Raw genomic sequence first — 27278 nt, 5'->3', positions numbered from 1 at the left:
TTCCTCTTGAATTTTTTGGAATAGTCTGAGGAGGATAGGTTTTAGTTCTTCCTTGAATGTTTGGTAAAACTCCTCTGTGAAGCCGTCTGGCCCCGGGCTTTTGTTTGCCGGAAGCTTTTTGATGACTGCTTCAAGTTCTTGCATAGTTATTGGCCTACTGACCTGTTTAGAATCTTCCTGATTGAGTTTTGGAAGGTTATATTTTTCTAGGAATATGTCCATTTCCTCCAGGTTGTCTAGTTTGTTGGAATAAAGTTGTTCGTAGTATTTTTTAACAATCCTTTGTATTTCTGTGGGGTCTGTTGTTATTTCACCTCTTTCATTTCAGATTTTGTTTATTTGGGTCCTCTCTCTTTGCTTCTTGGTGAGCCTGGCTCGAGGTTCATCCATCTTGTTTATCCTTTCAAAGAACCAGCTCTTGGTTTTGTTGATCTTTTGTATTGTTTCTTTGGTCTCTATGTCATTTATCTTCGCTCTGATCTTTATTATTTCCTTCCTTCTGCTTACACTGGGCTTTTCTTGTTGCTCTCTTTCTCTTTGAGTTGTAGGGTTAGGTAATTTATTACCATTGTTTCTTGTTTTTTGCAGTAGGCTTGTAGAGCTATGAACTTCCCTCTCAAGACTGCTTTTGCTGTGTCCCATAGATTTTGGATTGTTGTTTTTTCATTGTCATTTGTTGCCATGATGTTTTTTATTTCTTCTTTGATCTCTCTGGTAACCCAGTCATTGTTTAATAGCATGCTGTTTAGTCTCCATGTGTTTGATTTTTTTGGATTGTTTTTATTGTAGTTGATTTCCAGTTTTATGCTACTGTGATCTGAGAAGATGCTTGATATGATTTCTATCTTCTTGAATTTGAAGAGACTTTGCCTATGACCCAATATATGGTCTATCTTTGAAAACGACCCATGTGCACTTGAGAAGAATGTATATTCTGTGGCTTTGGGGTAAAATGTTCTGAAGATGTCAATTAATTCCATCTGGTCTAGTGAGTCATTTAGGATTGATGTTTCTTTGCTGATTTTTTTGTTTAGAGAATTTGTCCAATGATGATAGTGGGGTATTAAAGTCTCCTACTATGATTGTATAGCTTTTGATCTATATATATCTAGATCTATATATATCTAGATCTATATATATTTTGATCTATATCTCCCTTGATATCCTCCAGGAGTTTTTTTTATGTATTTGGGTGCTCCTGTATTGGGTGCATATATGTTTACCAAAGTTATTTCTTCTTGTTGGATTGCTCCCTTTAGTATTATGAAGTGGCCTGCCTTATCTCTTTTTATGTCCTTCACTTTGAGATCCAATTTGTCAGATATAAGTATTGCTACCCCAGCTTTTTTTTCATTTCCATTCGCCTGAAAAACCTTTTTCCATCCCTTCACCCTCAGTCTGTGTGCGTCTTTTTTTCTGAGATGGGTTTCTTGTAGACAGCAGATATATGGGTCGTGTTTTCTTATCCAGTCCATTACCCTATGTCTTTTGATTGGGGCATTTAATCCATTTACATTTAAAGTTATTATTGACAGGTACTTATTTGTCGCCATTTTTATTCTATACCCGTGTTCCTTCTTCGCTTCCTATTCTTCTTCTTCTTTTTTTTTTTTTTTACAACAGACCCTTTAGCATTTCTTGCATTGCTGGTTTGGTGGTAATAAACTCCCTTAGTCCTTTTCTGTCTATGAAGCTCCTGATTTCACCCTCAATTTTGATTGATAGCCTTTCTGGGTAAAGTATTCTTGGATTCAGACCCTTCCTTAGCATGACTTTGTATATTTCATTCCATTCCCTTCTGGCCTGATGTGTTTCTGTTGAGAAATCAGTTGCTAGTCTGATGGGGGATCCTTTCTGTCTCTCTCTGGCTGCTTTTAAGATTCTTACTTTGTCATTGGTGTTTGCTGATTTAATTATACTGTGCCTTCGCATCGGTCTTTTGGGGTTCATTTTGCTTGGGACTCTGTGAGCTTCTTGGATTTGTGTGGGTTTTTTCTTCCCTATATCAGGAAAGTTTTCTGTCATTATTTCTTCAAACAGGTTTTCTATTCCTTGCTCAGTTTCCTCTCCTTCTGGCACCCCTATTATGCAGATATTGTTTTGTTTTGTGTTGTCCCAAAGTTCCCTTAGGCTCTCCTCCTGCTTTTCAATTTTTTTTTCTAGAAGCTGCTCTACTTGAGTATTTTTTCCCACCTTGTCTCCTAGCTCACTGATGCGGTCCTCTGCTTCTTCTAGTCTACTCTTGATGTTTTCTATTGAGTTCTTTACAGCAGTGATGTCATTTTTCATTTCTTCTTGGTTCTTACACATATTGTCGAATTTGTCTTCCATTCTTTTCAGCCACCTTATGACCATTTCTCTGAATTCTTTCTCTGACAGGTTGCTTGCCTCCATTTCTTTTACTTCCTTTTCTGGTGATGCCTGCTTTTCTTTCATATGCAGGCTGTTTCTTTGTCTCCCCATGGTCTCTCTTCTCCAGGTGTCTGGTTATGTAGTTCTCTCCTTAATCTAGAAAGCTTCCTTTTAACAGGTAACAGAGTCCTCTACTTGGTCAGGGACGTGATGGTTCCGATCATGCATTTATGGCCTCTCCCGGACTCAATCTGTCACCCTCCACAATTTTTCTGCTGGAGCCTGCTCCCTTGAGTGAGTCCCTAATGTCTGTCTCCAAAAAGAGTCCAAACTATTCTCAATGCGTTTTAAAAATTAAGTGTTAAACTTACTAAAGGGGAAATCAAGACCAATCATAATATTCTCCCAAAAGGTAAAGTCTATTTGTCATCAAATATTAGGTGTCTGAATCTTCAACAACCAAGACAGGAAATTACAGTATCAAAACATAGGGCATGATTAGCTACTTATCATACTTAAAAATAAGGCAAAGTGACACAATCTCTGCATATTAGCAGGTGCTTACAGAGTAGCAACAACCTAGGGTTCAATATCCTGTACACAGAGTTTTAAGCCAATGCAAATTCTGAGAAAAAATTTTAGGACTTTAAATGGTTGACGTTTATGTTGCCAGAAATATTGATAGAAAAAAAGTCCTTAAATATATTACCATTTTAAAATGTAAAGACAGCAGAATATACTTTATTTCACAAATAACAAAATAATTCATTTTTAAGTCAAAGTGGAAACCTCAATCCCTGAGGAAAACTGTTAAAAATGTAATTAATAAATTAAAACATAATTTAAAGCATACATTCTGGCTTACCCAAAAGAGTCCTGGTTTAAATCTATTGCCCTGGAATAATTACTAACAGCATATACTTTCTCTTTAAAAGTATTCCCAAATGAAAAGATAAATTATATGGCCACTCTACATATAGCCCACCATTAAGTCTTCCTTCAAGGTTAAGCTAATTTTCAGTTTCTGGATGCCTGTGATTGCTGGGTTTTGTATAAACCAACAATCAAGTGCTTTAAACAGATGAACATAATCATTGCTGGGCTTTCCCATCTACCAACAGAGAGGAAGAATAATGAAATGGCACAGGACAACAAATAATTTAAGAGGTCTGATGTGGTAAGATGCACTATGAAGAGAGAATTGAAAATCCCTACTCCAGTGACTACTTTTTACTAACCTAGAAAAATGATATTAAATTCATTTAAGAAATTCAAGTTGATTTTGTCCAGTTCCAAGTAATGACAACAAAGATACCTATTTTGCAACCACAGACCAAAAAAAAAAAAGGCCTCCTTGATATATTAGGTAATTGTTAAATAAAGGAAACATGAATCTGCTAGGAAATGTTTACTTTACTCAAAGCCTATAGTAATACTAACTCTTAAAATCAAGTGGGAAATTGTATCTCCTTATTAATGTAAATGATTTATTTTTATCTAGGTTTAAAAATATCCCTTTACCTAGCTAATTAGATGATAGGTAATATGCATTAACTCCTTTCCTCTTTAATACAGAATAATTCACCTCAGAAGACAAGTCAAGAAAAATTGCAGGGAAATAATTACACTTTCATAAAACAAAAACGGGAAACACTTTCTTAGGCACGATTCCAGGTACAAATATGGGAGATAAGGAGTAAAATATTAAGGAATACTATTGCTAAAAAGAAAAAGGAATACTATTGCTTAGTGGTTGTCACAGAAGATTAAATCAAAACATTCAGGTGGCAATTATACTAGTGGTCTTCAATACATGTTAACTCAGGCAAATTACCAAAATCAAGATATTTATCTTTCACTTTTTGGCAGACACCAAAATCTCTTCTGTTTTTATTACTTCAGAGGACAAATGGATGATATTCTCCAAAAGAATAAAACAGAACCAAACAAAAGGCACAAAAACGTAAAGTGCTTTGGCACACTGAATTTTCTGGTTATTTGGAGTGTAAGCCAAAACAGTATTCTATTTCATACTTTAATTCATGGTAAAAGCAATCTTTCAAGGCTATCTAGTTTAACAAACTTACTTCACAGATAAGGAAGTTAAGTGACTTGTCCAAGGTAAAGCTACTGAGTAGTAGAAGTAGGCCTGGATCCCAATTTTGATGTCACTATCACCACAGAATACCTGTTTCTTCACAGGTCTGTAAACTCAATTCCTTATCTTAAAGAAGCCATTTGTTTTCATTCTACCATTTCTTAGTAAGACAATATAATCAGAGCCATCAGTCTTAGCTCTGGTTATATACAAATATGACAATAAACTAGTCAGAACCAGCTACTCTTTTACTTTAAACATAGTTTAAAATATTTCTAAAATGTACTTGTATTAGTACACTTCTAAATAACTTTGTTTTTGTCTGTTTACAAGTATTCCAGAGTGTTAAGAGGCAAGTGTCCTAAGTATAAAAAGGGAGTCCAAATATAGGCTTGTTAGGGTTTAAAAGGCCTCAGGCTTAAGTCAGTGGCATATGGAGAGTCCCAAGCCTAGAAAGCCTGAAGTTAGAATCTGGCTTTAGCCATGCAAAGGAGGCTCATGGAATACAGGTACTTCAAACATCCAGAGAATTGGTTTCTAATAGAGAAAACAGACTACACTGTCTTTTTTTTGTCTGATAAGATTCCAAAGAACTGCTGGGCACAAGGACATTTATAGAAGTAATGCACTTAAGAGGGTCAAAGTTTTATATAAACATGCCTTCATGTGTCAGAAGATATAGTCATAACTTTCTGAAAAAAGCAAATTGCATTTACTTAGGCACATCTCATCCCAGTACCTGGTATGCAGATGATTGGTGTATACTTGAATAAAATATAAAGCAGCTGGAAAATACAATGACATCTCCAAAAATAAAGTGCTGAAATTTGGTCTCTGGGAGTCAAGTTAGCAAATACCACAAAAAGAATAGTACTTTACACTTCTATAGTCCTTATTAAATCTTCATAACCACTCAAAAAGGTAGGCAGAACTGTCAAGAATCTCCACTTTATAACTTAGCTAAGCAGTAATAGTAATAAATCTGGAACTCAAATCTAGTTCTACTACAACCAAAATATCCTTTTCACTATTTCTCATGTGCTCCTTAACATGTCATATAACATAGCCGTGATGAAACTTAGAGCATTACATATCACACAAAAACACAATTATACTCTATCCTTCAGTGTCACAGGTCTCAAGTATGGTCTATTGAGCCCAGCCATGGTGGGTAAAACTGCTGCTCCCTTGGCATTTTGCTCTTTGGCATTATAAAATTGGTGGTGTATTTCTGTTTAGTGGTCTTTGTTCATATCAGAGAATTTCTACTTGTACCAAAAGACAAAACTTGTCCAAGTTCTAGGTTTTTCCTAGATTTCTGTTACTGAAGTTTGGGTTTTGTTTGTTGTTTGTTTGCTTGGTACTTGTAAGCTTTTGTTTCTGTTTCTGACTAAGGAATTCTCTTCTGAAACAATATATAACAATAAAATAATTTTGACCTCCACTTGCACATAGCCTAAGGTTGCACCTTCTTCCTTAGCTTCCTATTCATGCCCACATGATCATACTCTCCATGTTCACTCCTATTAATGGGCAAAAATGGGATAGAAGAGAAGTCAGTAAAGATTGGAGGAAACTATCTCTATTCAATTCAACTGTCTCTATTCAATTCTTTCTGTCACTAAAAAATCTTTCATGAAGACTTCTATAGACTTAGTGGGTTTAGCCAAACTACTAAAGAAAAAGTCAGAGCCTTAGCTGGGTTGGCTCAATGGATAGTGCATCAGCCTGTGTACTTAGGGGTCCCAGGTTCGATTCTGGTCAAGGGCACATGCCCAGGTTGCAGGCTCGATCCCCAGTAGGGGGCGTGCAGGAGACAGTCGATCAATGATTTTCTCTCTCATCATTGATGATTCTATCTCTCCCTTTCCCTTCCTCTCTGAAATCAATAAAAATATATTTTAAAAAAAAGGTCAGAGTTATTTTATAAATATCTAAATTAAAATTAACTAACTAATTGAGACAGCATAGTAGGATGTCAACAATATGGTCATTCCATTACTTTCATCATAAATAATGAATGCAAATTCTCCAACTGTTGATCAAGCTCAGAAGTACTTCAGGGGAATTTAAAAGAAAAAAAAGGAAAGAAAATCATGAAATCATACAACCATAAATAACTTGATTATTTATTTGAAAAATCCAAGAAACCTAAAAGTTGATAGTAAATATATTTAAAATTTTAAATACTATACACATTTTTGCATATGTTAAGAAAAAACAGATTTTAGGGTGTACCCAACTTTATATTTAAGTGAAAGTATAGATTACTAATACTAAATTACTGAAAACAAGATTCAATTAATAGTTACAAGCCATTTACATTCAGACTTGGTACTTACCTATACTAGAGGTATAATCAGTGGCTCCAAAGATCAACTCTGGTGCCCTATAGTACCGAGAACAGATATACGAAACATTGGGTTCTCCTCGGACCAGCTGCTTTGCACTAACAAAAATAAAAAGCAGAGAAATTTAAAATAATCTAAACCTTAAAACTGCTAACATGCACAAAACTAAATGTTTATATCTAAGATTCATGTAATTCCAATCATGTCATACATGAAAAAGAAAATATGAACCATAACTATTTCAGAAAAAGGAAACATAATTTTAGCAATATATTAATTTTTAAAATAATAGTAATTTTTAAAGACTACATTTGTCAACTGTCACCTAAGGAAAAAGAGATAAAAAGTGACAGAAGGATAAATGCTTAATTTCTTCTGATCCTCTGGTTCCCTAAATTCCTCCTCTGAAATACAAAGAAAGAGTTGAAAGGTAAGAAGTACCCATCCCCACCAAAAAGCATAGCAACAGATTATCTATACTAATAATAGAGAAATATGCAAATTATCCATTACAGCGTCAAGTCATGACCAGATCAGCAGGCTGCGTCCCCACCCTCTGCTCAGGCAGCTGCAAGGCCTGGGGTAGATAGGATATGATAGGAGGGGATAAGAAAGGAGAGGGAGAGGAGGCAGGCTTGCATGCAGACAGGTCGAGAGGAGAAACAGAAATACAGAAAGGGAACAAGAAAAAGATGCAGGAATGGAAAAGGGAAGGAAATGCAGGGCTGCACGCAGGAGGGGGGTGGCGACCGCGGGGAGAGGGGGTGAGGGGTGGGTAGCAGATGCGCCCAGCGAGGAGCGGGGCAGGAGCCCCACCCAGACGCGGGAGGAGAGTGGCAGACCCTGGCATGGGCCATTGGCGGGGGGGGGGGGGGGGGGGGGGGGAGGTGCCCACGGGTCTGGGACGGAGTGGTGGATGGTCTGAGGCCTTCTGGGCGGAGGTGTTCCTGCTTCGCAGCAGCATCAGCAGCACCCAGGCTGTGTCCTGGGCAGGGAATGGACGCAGGATGGCAGCGGGGAGGCCAGGGAAGGGGGGGTGGTGAACACCTGGCCGGGGCTGAGCCCTGGGCTGGGGGTTAACGACCCCCCCACCTCCCGCCGCTGAACAGAAGCTTTAAGAAGGGAGGGAGAGAGAGAAGAACTTTATAAAGGAGTCAGTAGAGAGCAGAGTTAAAGAAGGAAAGAGGATGTATGAGTGAACTGTAGGAGCTATAATGAAAACCAAGTATAGTTGTGTTCTTAGGACAGATTTTAAAAGTAGGAGTCAAAAATGAAAAAAGATAAAAGATAGTGAATAATTAGGCAGGTAGATAGATATTAAAACAGTAGAAGTAAGTAGAGAAGAATGTATGGGAAAGGTAGGATGAGAGAGAAAGGGGGAAGAAAAGTTTTCAAGGGGAGCTGGTAGAGCTTAAAAGGAGAATGGGAAGAAGGAATGGGGAAGGGAGCAAAGCAGGTCCGAGGGAGAAAGTGAAGAAAAAAATTAAGGTGGGAAGGAAGGAAAAGGGAGGGAAAGTAGGGGTAAAGATAAAGGAAAGAAGGAATGTGGGGAGGAAGGAAGGGTAGGAGAAAGATGGGAAGAAGGATGATGGAACAGAAGTAGGAAATGAGGAAAGAAAAGTTTATAAATGATGAGACAGTAGGAGAAAGTGTTACATAAAGGAGAGAGAAAAATTGTGTGAGAGGGAGAAGCCAATAAGGAAGTCAAATACAATTGTGTGTGAAGGGGATAAGATTTTAAAAAAAGTTAATAGGGGCAACCAGGCTGGCTGGGGAGGGCAGTTAGGGGGATCAAGCAGGCAGGCAGAGTGGTTAGGGCAGGCAGGCAGGTGAGCGGTTAGGAGCCAGAGGTCCCGGATTGCGATCCCTGCAGGGATCAGGCTTAAACTGGCAGTTGGACATCCCTCAAGGTCTCCCAGATTGGAGAGGGTGCAGGTCAGGCTGAGGGACCCCCACCCCTACATGAATTTCGTACACCGGGCCTCTAGTAAAATATAAGAATGAATAATTTTTACCCAATTTTTTTTTAAGGGTAAGAAATTGGCCACTCTTTTATAATTTGATTTCAGAGTGAATATCCTGAGATTTACAGACCCAATCTATTTTTCCTCCATCTTAGTCAATTTATTAACTGTCTAAACATTCAATACCCAATAAAAAAGACAGACTTTCTCAGCGATCATTCCTTTTCAATTTATAGAGAGCTACCTCATGCCATTATTTATCTGGTCATTTTCTTACTGACAGACACTGATAAACAATGCTGTGACAAAAATCCCTGTATATACACTGTTTTGTATTTCTAAGGGAATAATTCTGAAGAATTAAATTGCTAGATGACTATATGCATTTATAATTCTGACAGAATTTACCCAAACTACCTGAAGCTGCACTAGTCTATAGTCCCTGAATAAGCATTACAGTATTTTTAGACTGACATTATAAAAGAAATATATTTTTTAAAAGCATATGGAGTGTAAGGGTGAGGTGGGAGCAGAGGGAAGGGAGAAGAAAAGAGAGCTAGCTTACCTTCCAAAGTCACAGAGTTTTAATACAGCTGTATCAGGGTCCAACAAGAGGTTCTGTGGTTTAATATCCCGATGGCAGATTCCAAAGGAATGAATATAGGCTAAACTTCGAAACAGCTGATACATATACAACTGGAAAAAATAGAAAAAATTAATTGAATAGTTTCTCTCCCTAATAATCAGAATCCTTAAGCAGTAAATAAAGTAACAGATAAGGTGAAATGCTGGGGATTATAAGTACTCAATCTTCCTTTAACAAGTTTCATGTCATTTCTATGTTAATTAGCTAATTAAAGTTTCATTAACCATATAATATATTTACACCATCCTTTACTAACTTAAAAAAGAAAATTTTACAATGTGCCTTATAATTTTTTATTTTACTAAGATTGCAAAACAAATACAAGATGTGTTTTTTTTCAAATAGATAAAAAGCTCAGAGAGATATTTCAAATCATGTGACTAATAAGAAAGTTCAGACCAAAAGCCAAGTCTTCAGTTTTTAAGTTCATCATTCTTTAAAAGAATTTGCAATTTCATATTCAGAATAATAATTTTTCTGAGATGTCAGTCCCAGATGTTATCAATACAGAGGCCTGGAAAAATTCACATGTGAACTGAGAAAATCTATAATCAATGGCCTATCAAGATATCAGTGACCCCATTAATAGCATCACTATGCTTCCTATTAATATCCTTCAAAAATAAGTAGACTTTAAAATGCCATTTAAAAACAGATTCTAGCTGACTACTGACATAATTTAAAAGAATATTTATTCAAAGTTTACTCGGAAAAAAGCACCAAGAAACTGGGTCTGCATGGAAGAAAGAATCAGACTCTTGACTGGGGAAGAGAGGGAGACTTTATAAAGAAAGTGAGTACAGCTGACTCTTGAACAACATGGGTTTGAACTGCATGTATCCACTTATATGTGGATTTTGTTCAACAAATATATTAAATAATTTTGGGGGGAGATTTCCTTATTACTGTGAAGCAACCACATCTATAACACGAGGCTACCATAAAGTTATATTGTTGCTTTATTTTCAATGCATGAATTGTTATAACTGTAAATAAACTGAACTTCTTTTTCACATTATCTTTTCAATATTTATGCTTAGTGTTAGTATTACATATAATATCTATAATGTTTTGGATCATACAAGAAAATGATGATAAATCTTATGTAAATAGATGATGCAAACTTAAGAGTATCAATAAATGCAGTGTAGTACTGTAAATATATTTTCATTTGATTTCCTTACTAACATTTTCTTTTTTCTAGATTACTTTATTGTAAGAATATAGTATACTAGAAGCCCGGTGCACGAAATTCATGCACGGCGGGGGGTTGTCCCTCAGCCCAGCCTATACCCTCTCCAATCTGGGACTCCTAGAGGGATGTCCGACTGCCCGTTTAGGCCCGATCCTGGTGGGATTGGGCCTAAACGGGCAGTCGGACATCCCTCTCACAATCCAGGACTGCTGGCTCCCAACTGCTTGCCTGCCTGCCTTCCTGATTGCCCCTAACCGCTTCTGCCTGCCAGCCTGATCACCCCCTAATCACTCCGCTGCCAGCCTGGTTGATGCTTAACTGCTCCCCTGCCAGCCTGTTTGCCCCCAACTTCCCTCCTCTGCCAGCCTGGTCACCCCTAACTGCCCTCTCCTGCAGGGTTGATCACCTCCAACTGCCCTCCCTTGCAGGCCGGGTGCCTCCCAACTGCCCTCTCCTGCTGGCCATCTTGTGGTGGCCATCTTGTGTCCACATGGGGGCAGGATCTTTGACCACATGGGGGCAGCTATATTGTGTGTTGCAGTGATGGTCAATCTGTATATTACCCTTTTATTATATAGGATAGAGGCCTGGTGCACGGGTGGGGGCCAGCTGGTTTGCCCTGAAGGGTGTCACAGATAAGGGTTCCCTTGGGGTGTGGGGCGGCCTGAGCGAGGGGCCTGTGATGGTTTGCAGGCCGGCCACGCCCCCTGGCAACCCAAGGGGAGGCCCTGGTATCTGGAATTTATTTTCCTTCTACAATTGAAACTTTGTAGCCTGGGGCGGCAGCCATTTCTGGGGCGGCAGCCATTTCTGTGGCAGTTAATTCACCTTCTACAATTGAAACTTTGTAGCCTTAAGCGGGTGAGCCCAGCCAGGGTGTGTGGAAAGCTTTGCTTCCCCTGTTGCCAGCGGCAACCCTGGCCTGCTCTCTCAAGCTCCATTCTGCTGCCATTTGTTTGAATTTGTTTACCTTCTATAATTGTAGCTTGAGTGGAGGCTTAGGCCTGGCAAGGGCAGGCGGAAAGCTTGGGTTCCTCTGTTACCTAGGAAACCTTGCTCTCTGTGGCGGTAGCCATCTTGGTTTGGGGTTAATTTGCATACTCGCCCTGATTGGCTGATGGGCGTGGCTTGGCTGATGGGCGTGGCTTATGTAGCGGAGTGATGGTTAATTTGCATATTACCATTTTATTAGAGAGGATAATACATATATCATTCAAAATATGTTATTAATCAACTATTTATATTATCAGTAAGGCTTCTAGTCAATAATAGGCTAAATTTTGGGGGAGTCAAAAGATAGAGGTGAATTTTTGACTAGAAATGGAAGTAGGGGAGGGTGTCAGCACCCTTAACCCCTGCATTAAAGGGTCAAGTGTATCTTAAACCTCCTGTTTATCCCAAAGTCCATGTTCTGGTTCACTTTAAATTTTTCTGACTACTCACCTTGGAAAGACTTTTTGAAATGATTCAACCCAAAGATACCAGTGACTTGATAAAAAACAACAAAAACGATAATTAAAGTTCAGATAGAGCATTGTCACAAGGCACCATATTTAGAGGCTACTGTTAAAACTTAGTTATTAATTCAAGTTAACATGAGACCTGCTTTCCTTCCAACAGGCCATGATGAAAACTGCAGACAGGTAATTTCAGTGTATCCTTAACATTATACTGAACTACAGCTGGAAAAGTTTAATCCTTCTTTAAAATGAAGCATAATGTAAAATGTATAGATAAGATCTTTAATTAGGTCAACATTTTGCCACCAAAGTTAGAATTAAGGAATTTAGATATTTATATAACTTAAAAAAAAAATCATCACCAAGGACATGTTTCCCACTGATTTTTAGTGAGAGAAGAAGGAAGAGGGAGGGAAGGAAGGAGGGAGAAACTGACAGTCATTGATGTGAGAGAGAAATATCGATAGGTTGCCTCCCTTATGCACCCCAAATGGGGATTGAACCCGCAACCTGGTATGTGTCCTGACAGGGAATTGAACTTGCAAGCTTTCAGTGCTCAGGACGTTGCTCCAACCAACTGAGCAACACCAGCTAGGTCATTCATGTAACTTTTTAAAAGCTTCATAATTTTAATATTGTATCATTGTTCACAGCATCAACCTCCAAGTCCTAAAGCTTACTCTCAGAGTTTTAAGAGTTTACTTCACTGCCACTTAAAAAAAAAAAAGGTCCCCATAAGATATTGAGTTCATAGACATTAATTTACTAAAGGAGAGACTTTATTAAAGACACTGATATCTAGGTCAGCAAGAATCAATGGAAAAACAATGTTTTCTTTGCTAAATTTGCTGAAGAGTTTAAACGAGGTTAAAGTATCTTTTTACTATATTCGTTCATCTGAAAGATCTACCCTATCTCCCATTCTCTTCACTTTATATTTTGAAAAGTCAATATAAAAAAATGACTTTTTATATTTTTATTTGAGTCTGTAAAAGTATATTTATAGGATAACTGAGTTTTTATTTGAGTCTGTAAAAGTATATTTATAGGATAACTGAGAGGCTTACTACTAGAAAGCAATAACAAGATAAACAACTGGTCATTATACTAAGAGCTTTACATGTATTATTTTATTTAACCCTTATGTAATAGGTACAACTATTATTTCTATTTTATATATACAGTAACTGAGACACATAGGTTAAGCGATTTGTCCAGTATCATATACTTAATATTCTGCAGAGTCTTGGGTACGTATGCCTCTTTTAATTACTATTTCTTTATTTTGCCTTATTCTTATCTTATTAACTAAAAGTGCAAAAACATAATTATTAAATAGCTTGATCACGAAGTTAAAAAGACTAGAATGATAAACTCTTAGAAACTCAGATATCTAGTACATTTTGAAATTTGAGATTTATTTAACAAGTACTGTAAAACCAAGTGTTTCACCATTTGTTTATTTAATTATTATAATCATTCTGTGATATACACATTTGTCCTAAATTTTACAAGAGATCATTGAGGCCCAATTAGCAGTTTGAACACAATCTGAACACAGTTGCAAAATTATCAAATCTAACTTCAAGTCTAATGTCCTCTCTCCTCTGTGCTACTAAACCTGTTTAAAACTAATAGAATAACAATTTTATTCATGATTCACAAAAATGCATCCAGCTCTTGTGTACCCAGGCCCTATCCTTAAACATGTATTTATTAATTTTAAAAATTTCAAGATCAATGATTTGCCAGGTATCTGTTTTAGAATTGTGTTTAAACATTCACTTAATTATGAAAGCTGTTAATCAAAAAAGCAAAGGTGCTCAAAAACTCAACTTATATATAACTATCATCAACTATATATAAAGTGACCAGTACTATAAAAGGGGTGAAGAAAGAGGTCTGAAGCAATAAACTCATAAAACATACTCAATTCCCCCAGAAAACATGAAAGTTAAAGAGTCACAAAAAACTACAATTGCCATTTTGGTACCATGTATGCCAAGTAAGTTCTTATTAAATGTTGAGGTCAGTCGGCAAAAGTTACTTAAGGAAAAAAACACTATGTGCATTAACAAGTGACCAGCTGAATAAATTAGGATATAGCCATGCAACAGACTAATATGTAAAGTTGTAAAAAAGAAAGGCAAAATAGCGCGCGCGCTCTCTCTCTCTCTAGAATACATTTTTATTGTTTATTTATTTATTTTTTACATTTTTAATTTAAAAAGCATGGTTGAAGAATGTATACATTATGTAACCATTTACATAAAAGGGAGGTAGAGCGATAAAACAATTATATACATTTACTTAAAATTTTTGAATATTCAATTCTTGGAGGGGGAGGAATAGGGTAGAGAAAATGGATAAAAGCTAAACTTCTTAAACTGCATATATCTTGTTTTATAGATTTTACTTTGGAACTATGTGTTTTCTATTTTGATGGAAAATTAACTTTTAAAAAGTTTAAAACACAATCTATAATCCTAATAAAGAGTAATATGCAAAGTGACCATCACTCTAATACACAAATGGCTACCCTCATGTGGTCAAAGATGGCTGCCCCCATGTGGACACAAGATGGCTGCCACAAGATGGCCAGCAGAGAAGGGCAGTTGTGGGCGATCAAGCCAGCAGGGGTGGTAGTTAGGGGTGACTGGGCTGACAGAGGAGGGTAGTTGGGGGAGACCAGGCCTGCAGGGGAGAGCAGTTGCGGGGGAAAGGGCCGGCAGAGGAGGGCAGTTGGGGGGGACCAGGCCTGCAGGGGAGGGCAGTTGGGGGGGACCAGGCCTGCAGGGGAGGGCAGTTGGGGGCAACCAGGCCTGCAGGGGAGGGCAGTTGGGGAGGACCAGGCCTGCAGGGGAGGGCAGTTGGGGGCGACCAGGCTGGCAAGGGAGGGCAGTTAGCAATGACCGGGCCAGCAGGTAGGGCAGTTAGGGGTGACCGGGCCAGCAGGGAGGGCAGTTGGGGTGATCAGGCCTGCAGGGGAGGACAGTTAGGGGCGACCAGGCCAGCAGGGGAGGGCAGTTAAGGGCGACCAGGCTGGCAAGGGAGGGCAGTTATGGGTTACCGGGCCAGCAGGGGAGAGCATTTGGGGGCGACCAGGCCTGCAGGGGAGGACAGTTAGGAGCAACCAGGCTGGCAGGGGAGGGCAGTTAGGGGTGACTGGGCCAACAGAGGTGGGCAGTTGTGGGCGATCAGGCCAGCAGGGGAGGGCAGTTAGGGGTGATTGGGCCAGCAGAGGAGGGTAGTTGGGGGGGACCAGGCCTGCAGGGGAGGGCAGTTGGGGGCAACCAGGCCTGCAGGGGAGGGCAGTTGGGGGCAAACAGGCTGGCAGGGGAGGGCAGTTGGAGGCAAACAGGCCGGCAGGGGAGGACAGTTGGTGGGACCAGGCCTGCAGGGGAGGACAGTTAGGGGCAACCAGGCTGGCAAGGGAAGGCAGTTAGGGGTGACCGGGGCAGCAGGTAGGGCAGTTGGGGGCTACCAGGCCTGCAGGGGAGGGCAGTTAGGGGCGACCAGGCTGGCAAGGGAGGGCAGTTAGGGGTGACCGGGCCAGCAGGTCGGGCAGTTAGGGGTGAGCGGTTCTCAACCTGTGGGTCGCGACCCACAGGTTGAGAACCACTGGCAGGGTCGTCTAAGACCATCGGAAAACACAGATATTTACATTACGATTCATTAACAGTAGCAAAATTACAGTTATGAAGTAGCAACGAAAATAATTTTATGGTTGGGGGTCACCACAACATGAGGAACTGTATTAAAGGGTAGCGGCATTAGAAAGGTTGAGAACCACTGACCTAATGGAATGTACCATGGGAATAAAAGAGCTGCAAAAAGATCTTAAATTATTTTCAGCTGGTATTGGTAGTGCTGATATTGCTATCCTAAGACTATTGTATGTATAGTATGGGACAGAACAAGTAAGTAATTATACTGCCATTAAAAAATGGAATTTTGGTCACCTTTGGGGGGTGCTATGGAACCAATAAATTATTATAAATTTTGATAAATAAAGGGAAATAATCAAATATATATCCTGTCTTATATAAACTGTACTTCAGGGTAATGAAATAGCTGACATGGAAAGTTTCTATTTATGGAACTATTATAGCTTATAAATTAAGAAGGAATAATAACATTAAAATATTTTAGGACCATTAGTGAATTAATGGATTTAGGCAATTATCATTAATGGCTACAAGCATCACAAAAAGAAAGATATTATGTTCTTCCTTAGGAAAGCACCCAAAACTATATATGAAATAGTCTTGATTTCTACAAAAAAAAAAAAATCTAATATCAAATTTACAGGAAATACAAAGAAGAGTAATATACTACATTGTACTGCAGTAATCCAAACACAAAATCCAGACCAAAAAACTGGAGGGGGGTGGGGAGGAGAGAGAGAGAGAAAGAGAATGAGAGGGAGGAGAGAGAGAATGAGGGGAGAGGGAGAGATTAAAAGAAACATTAAGAAGCACATACGCCAAGGTTGCAATAAATAAGTAGAACAACAAATTGATCTCTCTCTCTCTCAAATCAATTAAAAACAAAAAAAGAAGCAGCAGCAGCACATCTGCCAGTTGCAATATAGGGGCCTTACTGGGATCCCAATTCTAACAAATAAATTTTTAAAATATACATAAGATATACTGGAAATATAAATAAGTGGATATTTAATCACAATTATGCTGGATAAATTCCTAGCCTCTCTGTCATGAGTTCTATAAAGTGAAAAAGATGACATTGGTATTAGGTACCAAAAATAAAATAACACCTTGAAAGTCTATGCATATTTAAAATTATCAAAAGTTGAAACTTCAACTACAGACACAATGTATATGTAAGTGGCAATAAAACATTGAATCTGATCATACTTATAACTATTTTATAATTTCATGGTATGATTGCTCTTATTTTAGTCTGTGGTACAATAAGTATATCAGAAATTAAATAAAAAGGTGCTATGCCTAGTAAAATTAAGTCCATAATTGTCTGTGACAAATTCACTTGTCAGAGAGATGACAAGTATCTTTAATACCTGAGTCATTAAAGTTTAAAAAGTAAAGGCTTCACACTTTAAAACTGTATAAGAATTTAATGAAGCTCTAGCAATACCTACTTTGCAGCTTCCCCCCCTTAGTATTAGATGCGATAATGTAGTTAAAACACATAGCCCTCTCCCTGGCTCATGATAAGTACTTTTTAAAATGGAAAACTGCTCCATTTTTACATACCTTGACATAGATCACAGGAAGCGTCTGTTTGGCTCGACTATAGTGTCTGGCAACTCTGTATACTGTTTCCGGAACATAGTCCAGCACCAGATTGAGATAGACCTCATCTTTCTGAAAAAGTTTATTAAAAACAAACAAGATTAGAAACTAGTCTTTAAATATTCAAATTAGAGTAAATATTCAATAAGAGTATATACTCACTTATTCAGATTAAAAAATTAGAATGTGTTCAATTTTAATTATACAAAATTAAATCAGAATATAACCACAATAATAAAAACCATCTACCACACTTTTTCAATACTATTAAGATTCTTAATCATACTTAAGCTATTATTTAGGTTATATGATTTTAAAGGATATCCCGTACCACAAAATTTCACATTTTCTAATTTGAGAAGCAATGCTCTAATATCCTATCAGGAAAGGTGTCATAGCAGTAAAGCAAGTATTGAATTGGGAACTACAATAGTGTATTTCTAGCCCTAGCTCTGCTGCTAACTGATGTGTGCAAGTTACTTAAATCTCAAAGCTTCAGTTTCTTCAACTATAATACAAAAAGCTGAACTAGTTGTTCTTCAAGATTTCCCTAACCTCTACAAAAAGATTCTATGGTTACCTGATAGTCTATATTTAGTAGAACAATCATTTGTTTTCTACAATTAACTGAAAGTAAAAGAGTAACTTAAAAGGTAGCAATTACCATACTCACAAGTTTACTAGTTAAACATCCATTCTCAGTAGCATAAAGACACCAATCCAAGATCATTGGGGATAAAGAAGGGAATTCCAACTAAGTACCAAGTAGGAAAGAGGAACAGAGTGCTACTCTTATCCTGAACATGTGAACAATATCTGATAAGTATACTGAAGCAGAAAACAAAGCTGAGAATCACTGTGTTCAAGTCTAGAATTGGCCACTGAGTGGGAAAATTTGCAGGTAAACAAACTTTCCGTCTTCCCAATTTGAAATCATCTTAACGTACCAAACAGAAGTGAAGAATGTCAATTTTCAGTATCAATTACTTTCTATTTGTCAGTGGCTACAGCAGAGGAAGTAAGGGTACAGGTATAAAAGAGATGACATCTAAACTGAGTATGAAAGGGCCATTTCAGGCAGAGAGAAAACCATTTTCAAGATGTAGGGTCAAAGAGTACAACATAGCTCAGGAAACAGTTTGGTGAGACAGCAAACCATTGACCTTACCACCTTTTCACTATCCTTTACTTTTTCATGTTCTCCTCTCTTCCCTTTCACATCCAGCTTAAATGCCTTAGTCTGTCACAGGGGTCAGTAAACAATAGCTGCCTGTTTTTATAAATAAAGTTTTATAGGAACACTGGCTACTTTTGAACTACAATGGCAGACTTAAGTCGTCGTGACAGAGACCACATAGCCTGCAAAACCATAAATATGTACTATATGGCCCTTTATGAAAAAGTTTGCCCAGTCTGCTGTAGTATTCTCTCTCTGTGGGAGCATTACAATCAGTACACAAAATTGCTGTTATTTCTCCCATCATTAAAAAACCCTTTAATACACTAATCACCTTGATATTTTTAGGCCCCTTTTAAGAGCAAAATGCCTCAAAAGAGGTGCCTACACTTACTTTCTCCAATACCTGGTCTCAAATCATTCTCTCTATAAAACATACTCCTCTGAATTTCACCACCACTACTTCACCAGAATTGTTCATCAAGATCAATAATCTCTTTGTTGCTGAATCCCATGTCTATATTAGTCATCTAATCCCTCCCTTCTACTTGGCTTTCATCATATTTCCTTCTTTGAAACACCTGCTTCACTTAGGTTCTAGAACACTATACTCTCCTGGTTTCATCCTACCTTAAAGACAACTCTTCTTGCTCTCCATTTCAGGTTCCTTCTATACTATTTTATTCCTGAGGAATGGAAGATATGATGATCTCATCCAGTCCAGTGGCTCAATACTGAAAAACACTGATGATTTCCCAAGTTCATATATATCCTGGCACTCTGCCTTTAGCTCCAGACTAGCATATCCAACTATCTACTTTATATTGCCTATGCTAAAAACCTTAGAATCATCATTAATTCCCCACTCCCCCCTCTCTCTCACACACACATATACACACACTCCCCATATCCATATATCTATTTGTGTGTGTGTGTGTGTGTGTGTGTGTGTACCAATGGTTCCACCTTTAAAATTTATCCAGGATCCAACTACTTCTTAACATCTTCAATGCTCAACCCTGGTTTTATTACTAACACCTCTCACCTAAATTATTATAATATACTCCTAGTTTTCTTGCTTCCACTTTTACCTTTTACAGTTTAATATCAACAAAATATGTTATATTGTATTTCTTCCACTCAACCTCATTAAGATTTATTCTTATAAATGATCTACAAGATCCTATACGTGCACTTCCTTATTTCCCTATCTACTTCTTTACTCCACTGCTCTCCCCATGGCTCACTTATCTTTAGCAACAATAGCTTCCTGGTCTTTGAACACACTTGGCAGGCTTTCACATTCAGGGCCCCTGTACTGATTAATCCTTCAGTCTAGAATGTCCCCTCTCCCTAACCCTCCAGCCCCCGCCCCATATACACACAGCTCACTTGCCTCAACTCCTTCAAATCTTTGCTCGTGTTCCTTTCCCTAATCAGACCATTTAAAATTGCAAGCCATTCCTCCACCCCACACTCCCATGTGCCTTCTCCATTTAATTTTTCCCATGATATGTAGCACTTTCTAGCCATATACTTTACATTTTATTTTCCCTCACTAGACTAAGCTCCATGAGGGAAAAGATTTATGTCTGTTTGTTCACTGCTCTATCCCCACCCAGAGTAGTGTCCAGTATATAATAGATATCTATTTGTGCGTGCGTGTACCAATATTTGAGTAAATATTTGTTGAATCAATTCTAGTTCAGAGGCAATGGATATTATTTAAAAATTAGGATGATCATCTGACAGGTCTGTTTTAACTCAAACCGCAATGTAAAATATGGGTATGGAGAAGGAGGAAGTTGGGAAGATGAGAATGAAAACTAAACATCTGGAAACCTATAGGGATCTTAAGGTTTGGGCCAGGGCAAAGGCAAGAAAAATTTTTTTAAAAGGAGTTGAGTGGGGGCAGGTAAATTGGCTAGTTAAACATGAGTAATAGAGAATCTGAGAAACAAAGAAGTTGGAATTAATTTAACAGTCTCTAAACTTGGGCAACTAGCCTGGTAATGAGACAGGGAAAGCATGGAGAATAAGTGTGCAGGAGGATGGGGCGGAGTGGTTGTTGAATTTTTACTTAATGAATCTCAGAACATTTTAGGCTGCTATGTTCCATAGGTGGGTGGAAATACAGGTTAAGACAAAACTCAGAAAATAACAGTAGAGTACAGCTAAAGATTTAGGCAATAGCCAAAACTATGAGAGAACAGACTCACTCACCTAATAATTGTGTGTACAGTAAGAGATTGGGGAAAGGACTAAAACATACAATAAACTTAAACAGCAGAGGGCATTAGGAGATAGCAAAGACTAAGAAAGAAAACTAAGAAGCATAAAAAATCAAGAAAAGACTACTAGCATCAAGTGATACAAAGCTGAAATTTCAATGGCAGGGAGGATAAGGACTGAAAAGTCCTGTTGGATCTGGTATATCATGGTTCATAGCAGATAGCAGGTGGGTAACAGGAGGCAGTTAATTTAGTTTGTTCTTACAAAATGCCTTTCAGTGAAAGCAAGGAGAGAGCTGAGAGCTGGTATCTTGAGGGAAAGCAAAGTCAAGGAAAAATTGTTGATGTGCTTTTGTTTGTATTTTTTGACGGCTAAAAGAGACCCAGATTTATATGTAGGCTGAATGGATAGAATATAAATCATAAAAAAGGAATCGCTGAGAAAGTAAGATTCTAGAATATCACAGGAAGAGGGGAACAAGAACACAGAGAATCTATACACTATAGGAATTAAGAGGCAAGGTTAGTATGAATCACACAAAACTACACAAAGTCCCAACTCTGCTACTACAAGTTATGGGACCATGAGCAAGTTAATTCTCTAGACCTGTTTCCTACAAAATAATGCTAATGATGTTGTCTACTTTAAAAGACTGTCTTAAGATTATAAGAAGTAATCTCTATATAAAGTTCTTTAAGCACATTAGACTCAATTTTAACTATTATTATCTTTAGAAAGGAACAATACCTTTTTTTTTTCCTTCCCGTACATCTAAAGTAAGTGATGAGGTGCTGGGGAGAATTGTAAGATGAGTGAATGTCTGATGACCCTATTTTTTGCAAAGCGATGAGGTCATATGTAAAACTGAGGGTAGCAAGAGTAATGCTGAATACTTCTCTTAAAATTTCAGAGATCAAGATTTATTTAGACAATGACCAGTTCCGAGTGAAGGTGAAGTCCAATAAAGAAAATAAATAAAGAGTGCTAAAGTGGTGTCAAAGAGATTGTTGTGTTAAGTAGATTGCAAGAAATGGTGAATCTTGGATTTTGGAAAGGTCATTAACACAGATGTCAAAGCTATTCTTTTTTAACTACTTGATTACAAGGTTTCTTGATTTTAACAAATCATTTGACAAAGTTAATCATGATATATTTACGAATGGCCCAGAGATGTGTAAGAATGCATTAGAATTTAATTCATTTGCTAAACAATGATAACAAAAATGAAGAATAAAAAGATTAAAAAATGAATGCCAAGGACAAGAAAGGTAGGGCCACAAACTCTGTCTTCACTTATCCCAATCAATATTTTTATAAATGATTTCATTTATTAGGGGTTGCAAAAGTAAATGCCTTCAATGGCTAAGTAATAAATGTAAATGTGTGAAACCAAAATGTATAATGCAGTAAGGTACAGTGGTTGGTAATTCATATAGTACAAGACTTAACTAAAAGCATTCTAATTCAAAAAAATATTAACAGAATATGCTAACCAAATAAAACACATGAGAGGGGGAATTGGGCAGTCAGTTTACAATTTCTGACTTCAACACAACTACCTAAGATTGACACAATCCTAGGAAAAATGCCTTAGAATGGAAGACCAAGTAAGAAATTTAAAGAACTCTAATAGCCTGGAATGCTAAACCAAACGCACAATATAACATTTAACAAAGATAAATATAAAGCCCTATGAGTGAAATAAAAATATCAATTTATTATGTAGAATGGCAGTTAAGACTTGACAGTAATTCATCTGAAAAATAAATGAATGGTAAAATTGAACAGAACTCAAAAGAATCAACACTGAGGTGCAGTTAATGAAAAACTTGGGTTACAGTAGAACTATTGTGCTCATATCAATAAAGATAATTCCACTCTATTTCATACAGTTCATGTTTCATTTGACAGTCATTTTTGGGGCAGTATATTTTATTCATAATATTAACAAAGCAGAACACATAAAAAAAGGTTAATAAAACCATGTCTGCTATAGGTTGAATGTTCTAATTTACTACACTGTGAGAAATATGAGGGCTCAAATTATATTTGAACTATTATTTTGCAAATTAGCATAAGCCTATCTTTTTGCTCAAATAAATTCTGGTTATTCACACTGTTTACTCATCAAAAATTTGCAATTTTCTTTAGAATCCTAGAAGAGGTTTGTCCGTTTTGTAGGTATGATATAAATATTCCTTTGACATTTAAAAGCTGCCATTTTGACTGTCTTTATTTTCTGAGACACTGGAGATGTCTTATTATAAGTGAAGGCACTGTGAACTACCTTTCCCTTCAGAGCTCTGTGCTTGTATTCAAATCAAATCACTTTTAAAAAAATCTAATTGGGTCCTAAGACTGAAAACCAAAACCAACAAATAATACTACCACCAATACTGATTTGAAATGAAAGGGCTCAACAACACCATGCTCTTTAATGTTCTTGTTAAACTTACAGATGTTCTGCTGTGAATTAAATAGCTATAGGAATAATCCTGAGTGGAGAGTACATATCCCTATGAAGCATCATCACAGTAGAGGAAACACTAACATTTTCACCTTCCTAAAGTAGTTTTGTTTGGAGATTTGTGCAAAAGATAATTCAAGAGACTGGGAATGCTAACATTTCAAGATGATAAATGGACTAGGATTAATTTCCATCACTTATAATTATCTGAAATATCTCAGGTCTGCTGTTTTCTTAATGTAATCTCTCTTTGGGTTATCAACAAATGCCTAAATACTTACAGATTAGCTATAGATTTTAAAAAGCAAATACAACAGCCTATATAATAAAGAGGTGATATGCAAATTGACCATCATGCCCTCACAAGATGGCTGCCTACGACCAGGCTGGCAGGGGGGTTAGTGAGGGACAACCAAACAACTGAACAAGCAGGTTGCGTGGGGTGACCAGGCCAGCGGGGGGGCCATGAGGGGCAACCAGGCTGAAAAGGGGGGCAGTTGGGGGTGACCAGGCCAGCAGGAGGGGCAGTTGGGGGCAACCAGGCAGGGAGGCAGGTGAGCGATTAGGAGCCAACGGTCCAGGATTGTGAGAGGGATGTCTGACTGCCAGTTTAGGCCCAATACCCGGGATCGGGCCTAAACCAGCAGTCAGATATCCCCCGAGGGGGTCCCGGATTGGAGAGGGTGCAGGCTGGGCTGAGGGGACACCTCCGCCTGCCCCGTGCACGAATTTCATGCACCGTGCCTCTAAGTATTGTAATAGTTGGAGACTTTTATACAACATTTTCAATAAGAGAGAATATCTAGACAGAAGATCAAAAGAAACAGAGGGCTCAAAAAACATTATAAACCAGTTAGACCTAACAGATACATATAGAACACTACCCCAAAATAAAAGAATACACAATCTTCTCAAGTGTACATGAGATATTATCTAGGATAGTCTATATTTGGGCCACAAAACAAATTTCAATATATTTTCAAAGACTGAAATCATATAAAGTTTCTTCTTCAACCGCAATGGAATAAAACTAGAAATCAATTACAAATAGAAAACAAAAACAATATAATAATCACAATGTTTAGAAATTCAACAACACACTCTAAACAACCAACAGGTCAACGAGGAAATTAAACAACATACTATTGAACAACAATAAAAAATTTAGAAAGTATTTAAGAGATAAATAAAAAAAAAAGTTCAATATGCCAAAACTTATGGGAGGCAGTGGAGGCAACACTCAGAGGGAAATCCACTGCTGTAAATGCCTACATTAAAAGATCTCAAATAAATATCCTAACTTTACACCCTGAAGAACTAGAAAAAGAGGAAACTAATATAGCAGAAGAAGGAAATAATGATTAGACCAGAGATAAATAAAATGGAGCACAGAAAAAAATAATAGATTTAAGAAAATCAAAAGTTGATTCTTTGAAAAGATCAACAAATTCACAAACCTTTTACTAGACTGGCAATGAAAAAAGAGAAGACACAAATAACACAAATGAAAAGTGAGAATATTTTCATTACAGAAATAAAAAGGATAATAGAATAGTATAAACATCTGTGTGCCAACAAATTAGATAACCTAAAAGAAACCTATACATTCCTAGAGACACACCAATTACTGTACCGACTTAAGATGAAATACAAAGGTCTCAACAAACTTACATAACAAGTAGAGATTAAATCAGTAATCAAAAACTTCCCAGAAAGTAAAATACAGTACTAGATGGTTTCAATGATAAATTCTAACATTTAAAGAAGAATTAAAAACAATCCTCTTCAAGCTCTTCAAAATAAAAAGAAGAAAGTGTAAATAAAGTATTTAGATTACTATCTGGCATATACTAGTAGTAAGCACCATATAAGTTTTGGCTATGATTAATACTGCTACTACTATTATTATCATGCAGCAAAAGGCTATTTATTTACTCTCTTCTTAAAGTTCTCCAAAGAACTGTACAATCAAAGTTTTATTTAAGGAAGGCTACCTCTTTATTATTCAAGTAATCAATCTATGATGAACCATAGGTAAAATATTACTGAATAAGGCCTTGATCCGCAATCATTACTAAGATATTTTTTAATGTTACATTTCTAACATATGGCTTCTGGAAAAATTTACATTTTAGGCTAAATAGTATAACATACTATACAGACTCGAGACAGTCTGCCTAGAATTAACTCCTAACTTTACCACTCATTAGCTATATGACTCTCAGGTAACTTAACTGTGATTGCCTCAGTTTCTTCTGTAAAATGGGGATGATAATAATAACAGTACATATTTTTCACTGGGCTGCTGCAAGACTTAAGTTACAAAGTACATGTAAACGTAATGTTTGACATATAGCAAGTGCAATATATATTTACTATTATTAAACAATAATCTGTAAAATAAGTAATAAATGAATGTTTATTAAGTGTTAATTATGTACCAGGTGCTATAATAAGCACTTACTAAATGTTATTACATTTTTTCCTTACAAAATCCCTACTGTACAGAAGAGAAAAAGGTTACAAGGCTTTTTCCCAATCATACTGCTATCAAGCAGAAGAACTGGGATGCACACCCAAATATTTCTAGCTACAAAGCCAGTGCTCTTTACTTCTCAGGACAGATTCACCCCTACCCTTTCCTCTCCAGCAGTAGAGGCAAACAGGCATAATCAAGCACTGCATTCTTATCCTTGATCTCAGAGCAGTGAAAGGTACAATCTCCCCCTTCTACACACAGCCCTCCACACAGTTACCATCAATGAAATAAATTGATATGAGGAATAAAATCAACTTGCCATCCTTGCTATTTAAATTGTCTCATATAAGTAAGTACAGGGAAAGTTTTATTTAAGGAAGGCTACCTCTTTATTATTCAAGTAATCAATCTATGATGAACCATAGGTAAAATATTACTGAATAAGGTTACTTAAAGAAATTTTTCTTAAAGAAGATTATGAATCCTATATAATAAAGAGGTGATATGCAAATTGACCCTCACGTCATTATGCTGTCACAAGATGGCTGCCCTGCCCAGGCCCTCCCCCACCCCTGATCAGCCTCTCCCACCCAAATTGAGGGTAGGGTGGCTAGCCAACCCCTCATCCCCCCCACGGCCCCTCACCCAGGCCGGCCACACCACCACGCTTTCCCAGGGCGGGGGTACCCCAGGCAGACTGCAGGCATGGCATTGGTCAGAGGCAAAGGTCCTGGCTGTCCCTGGCCTAGAGAGTCCAGAAAACCTCAGCAGTGACCAAAGACCAAGACTGTGTGGAAAGGTCCCTGCCGGAGCTTATGGATCAAAGTGCCAGGAGGAGGCGGAGCATCTTGAACCTGCAACCCTGGCATCTGCACACCAAGCCTTGGGGCACACCACGCCGGTGGTGCCTGCGGGTGAAAGGGGGAGAGCGGGAGCTGGGAGGGGCCTAGAGTCTTCGGGAGCAGACCGCCTGCCGAGGTTGCTGTGACCCGCGTGCTTGGGCTTGGTCAAAGCTCCTGGTCAACTCTGCCGCTTGCCTTCCAGGTGCGGCTAGCCCTGAGCCAGCTGGCGTTGTGCTCAGAGAAGCAGCTGTCACTAGGCTCCGTTAAATAAGAGAAATCAAAAAGCCAAGAGTAAATATCCTCCCAGCCCCTTCCTACGCCCCCAGACAAGGAGGGCTGGGGATGGGGGTAAAGGAAAACGGCTGCTGCTTGGTGTTTTATAATGAAACGACTCCTGCTATGTAGAGAGGAGAGCTGATTCGTTTCCAGCAACACCTGGTGTGTTCCCTGCCCCAGCCCTGAAGCCTGACAGCACCTAGCAACGGTGTGTCCACACAGCCATGTTGGCCTGGCTCCTGGAACGTTGGGAGCAAGTTTGAGCTGCATTGATTAAAAAAAATAATAATAAAGATTGAAAAACACCTCTTTGTACTCAAATGGCACTATAAAATGCAGATTACAGCATCTGATTTTGTCTTCTGTGTTGATTTTGAGGCAGAACGCAAATAGGTTCATGGGAAAAGCAGAAAAAACAAAGGGCAAGGGAGAGGATTCTGCTGTCCACAGCACTGAACATTGT

At 38.0% G+C, this 27278-nt stretch overlaps 1 protein-coding gene across 2 annotated transcripts in view; it reads right to left on the bottom strand.

Annotated features, from left to right (window-relative positions):
* The window catches only part of GSK3B (glycogen synthase kinase 3 beta), a 194572-nt gene that overhangs the window by 56547 nt on the left and 110747 nt on the right, over positions 1–27278 (bottom strand). For both annotated transcript variants that reach the window (XM_079766879.1, XM_079766880.1), the window contains exons 4-6: positions 17304–17414; positions 9331–9461; positions 6793–6899 (exon numbers count right to left, since the gene is read on the bottom strand). In XM_079766879.1, the coding sequence (XP_079623005.1) occupies positions 6793–6899; positions 9331–9461; positions 17304–17414 (349 nt within the window). The remainder of the gene's footprint in view (positions 1–6792; positions 6900–9330; positions 9462–17303; positions 17415–27278) is intronic.

Source organism: Cnephaeus nilssonii (genome assembly GCF_951640355.1).
Source record: "Cnephaeus nilssonii genome assembly, chromosome: 3".
Lineage (NCBI taxonomy): Eukaryota > Metazoa > Chordata > Mammalia > Chiroptera > Vespertilionidae > Cnephaeus > Cnephaeus nilssonii.
The sequence above is the reverse complement of the archived record's forward strand: the minus strand, read 5'-3'. Positions and strand labels throughout refer to the sequence as shown.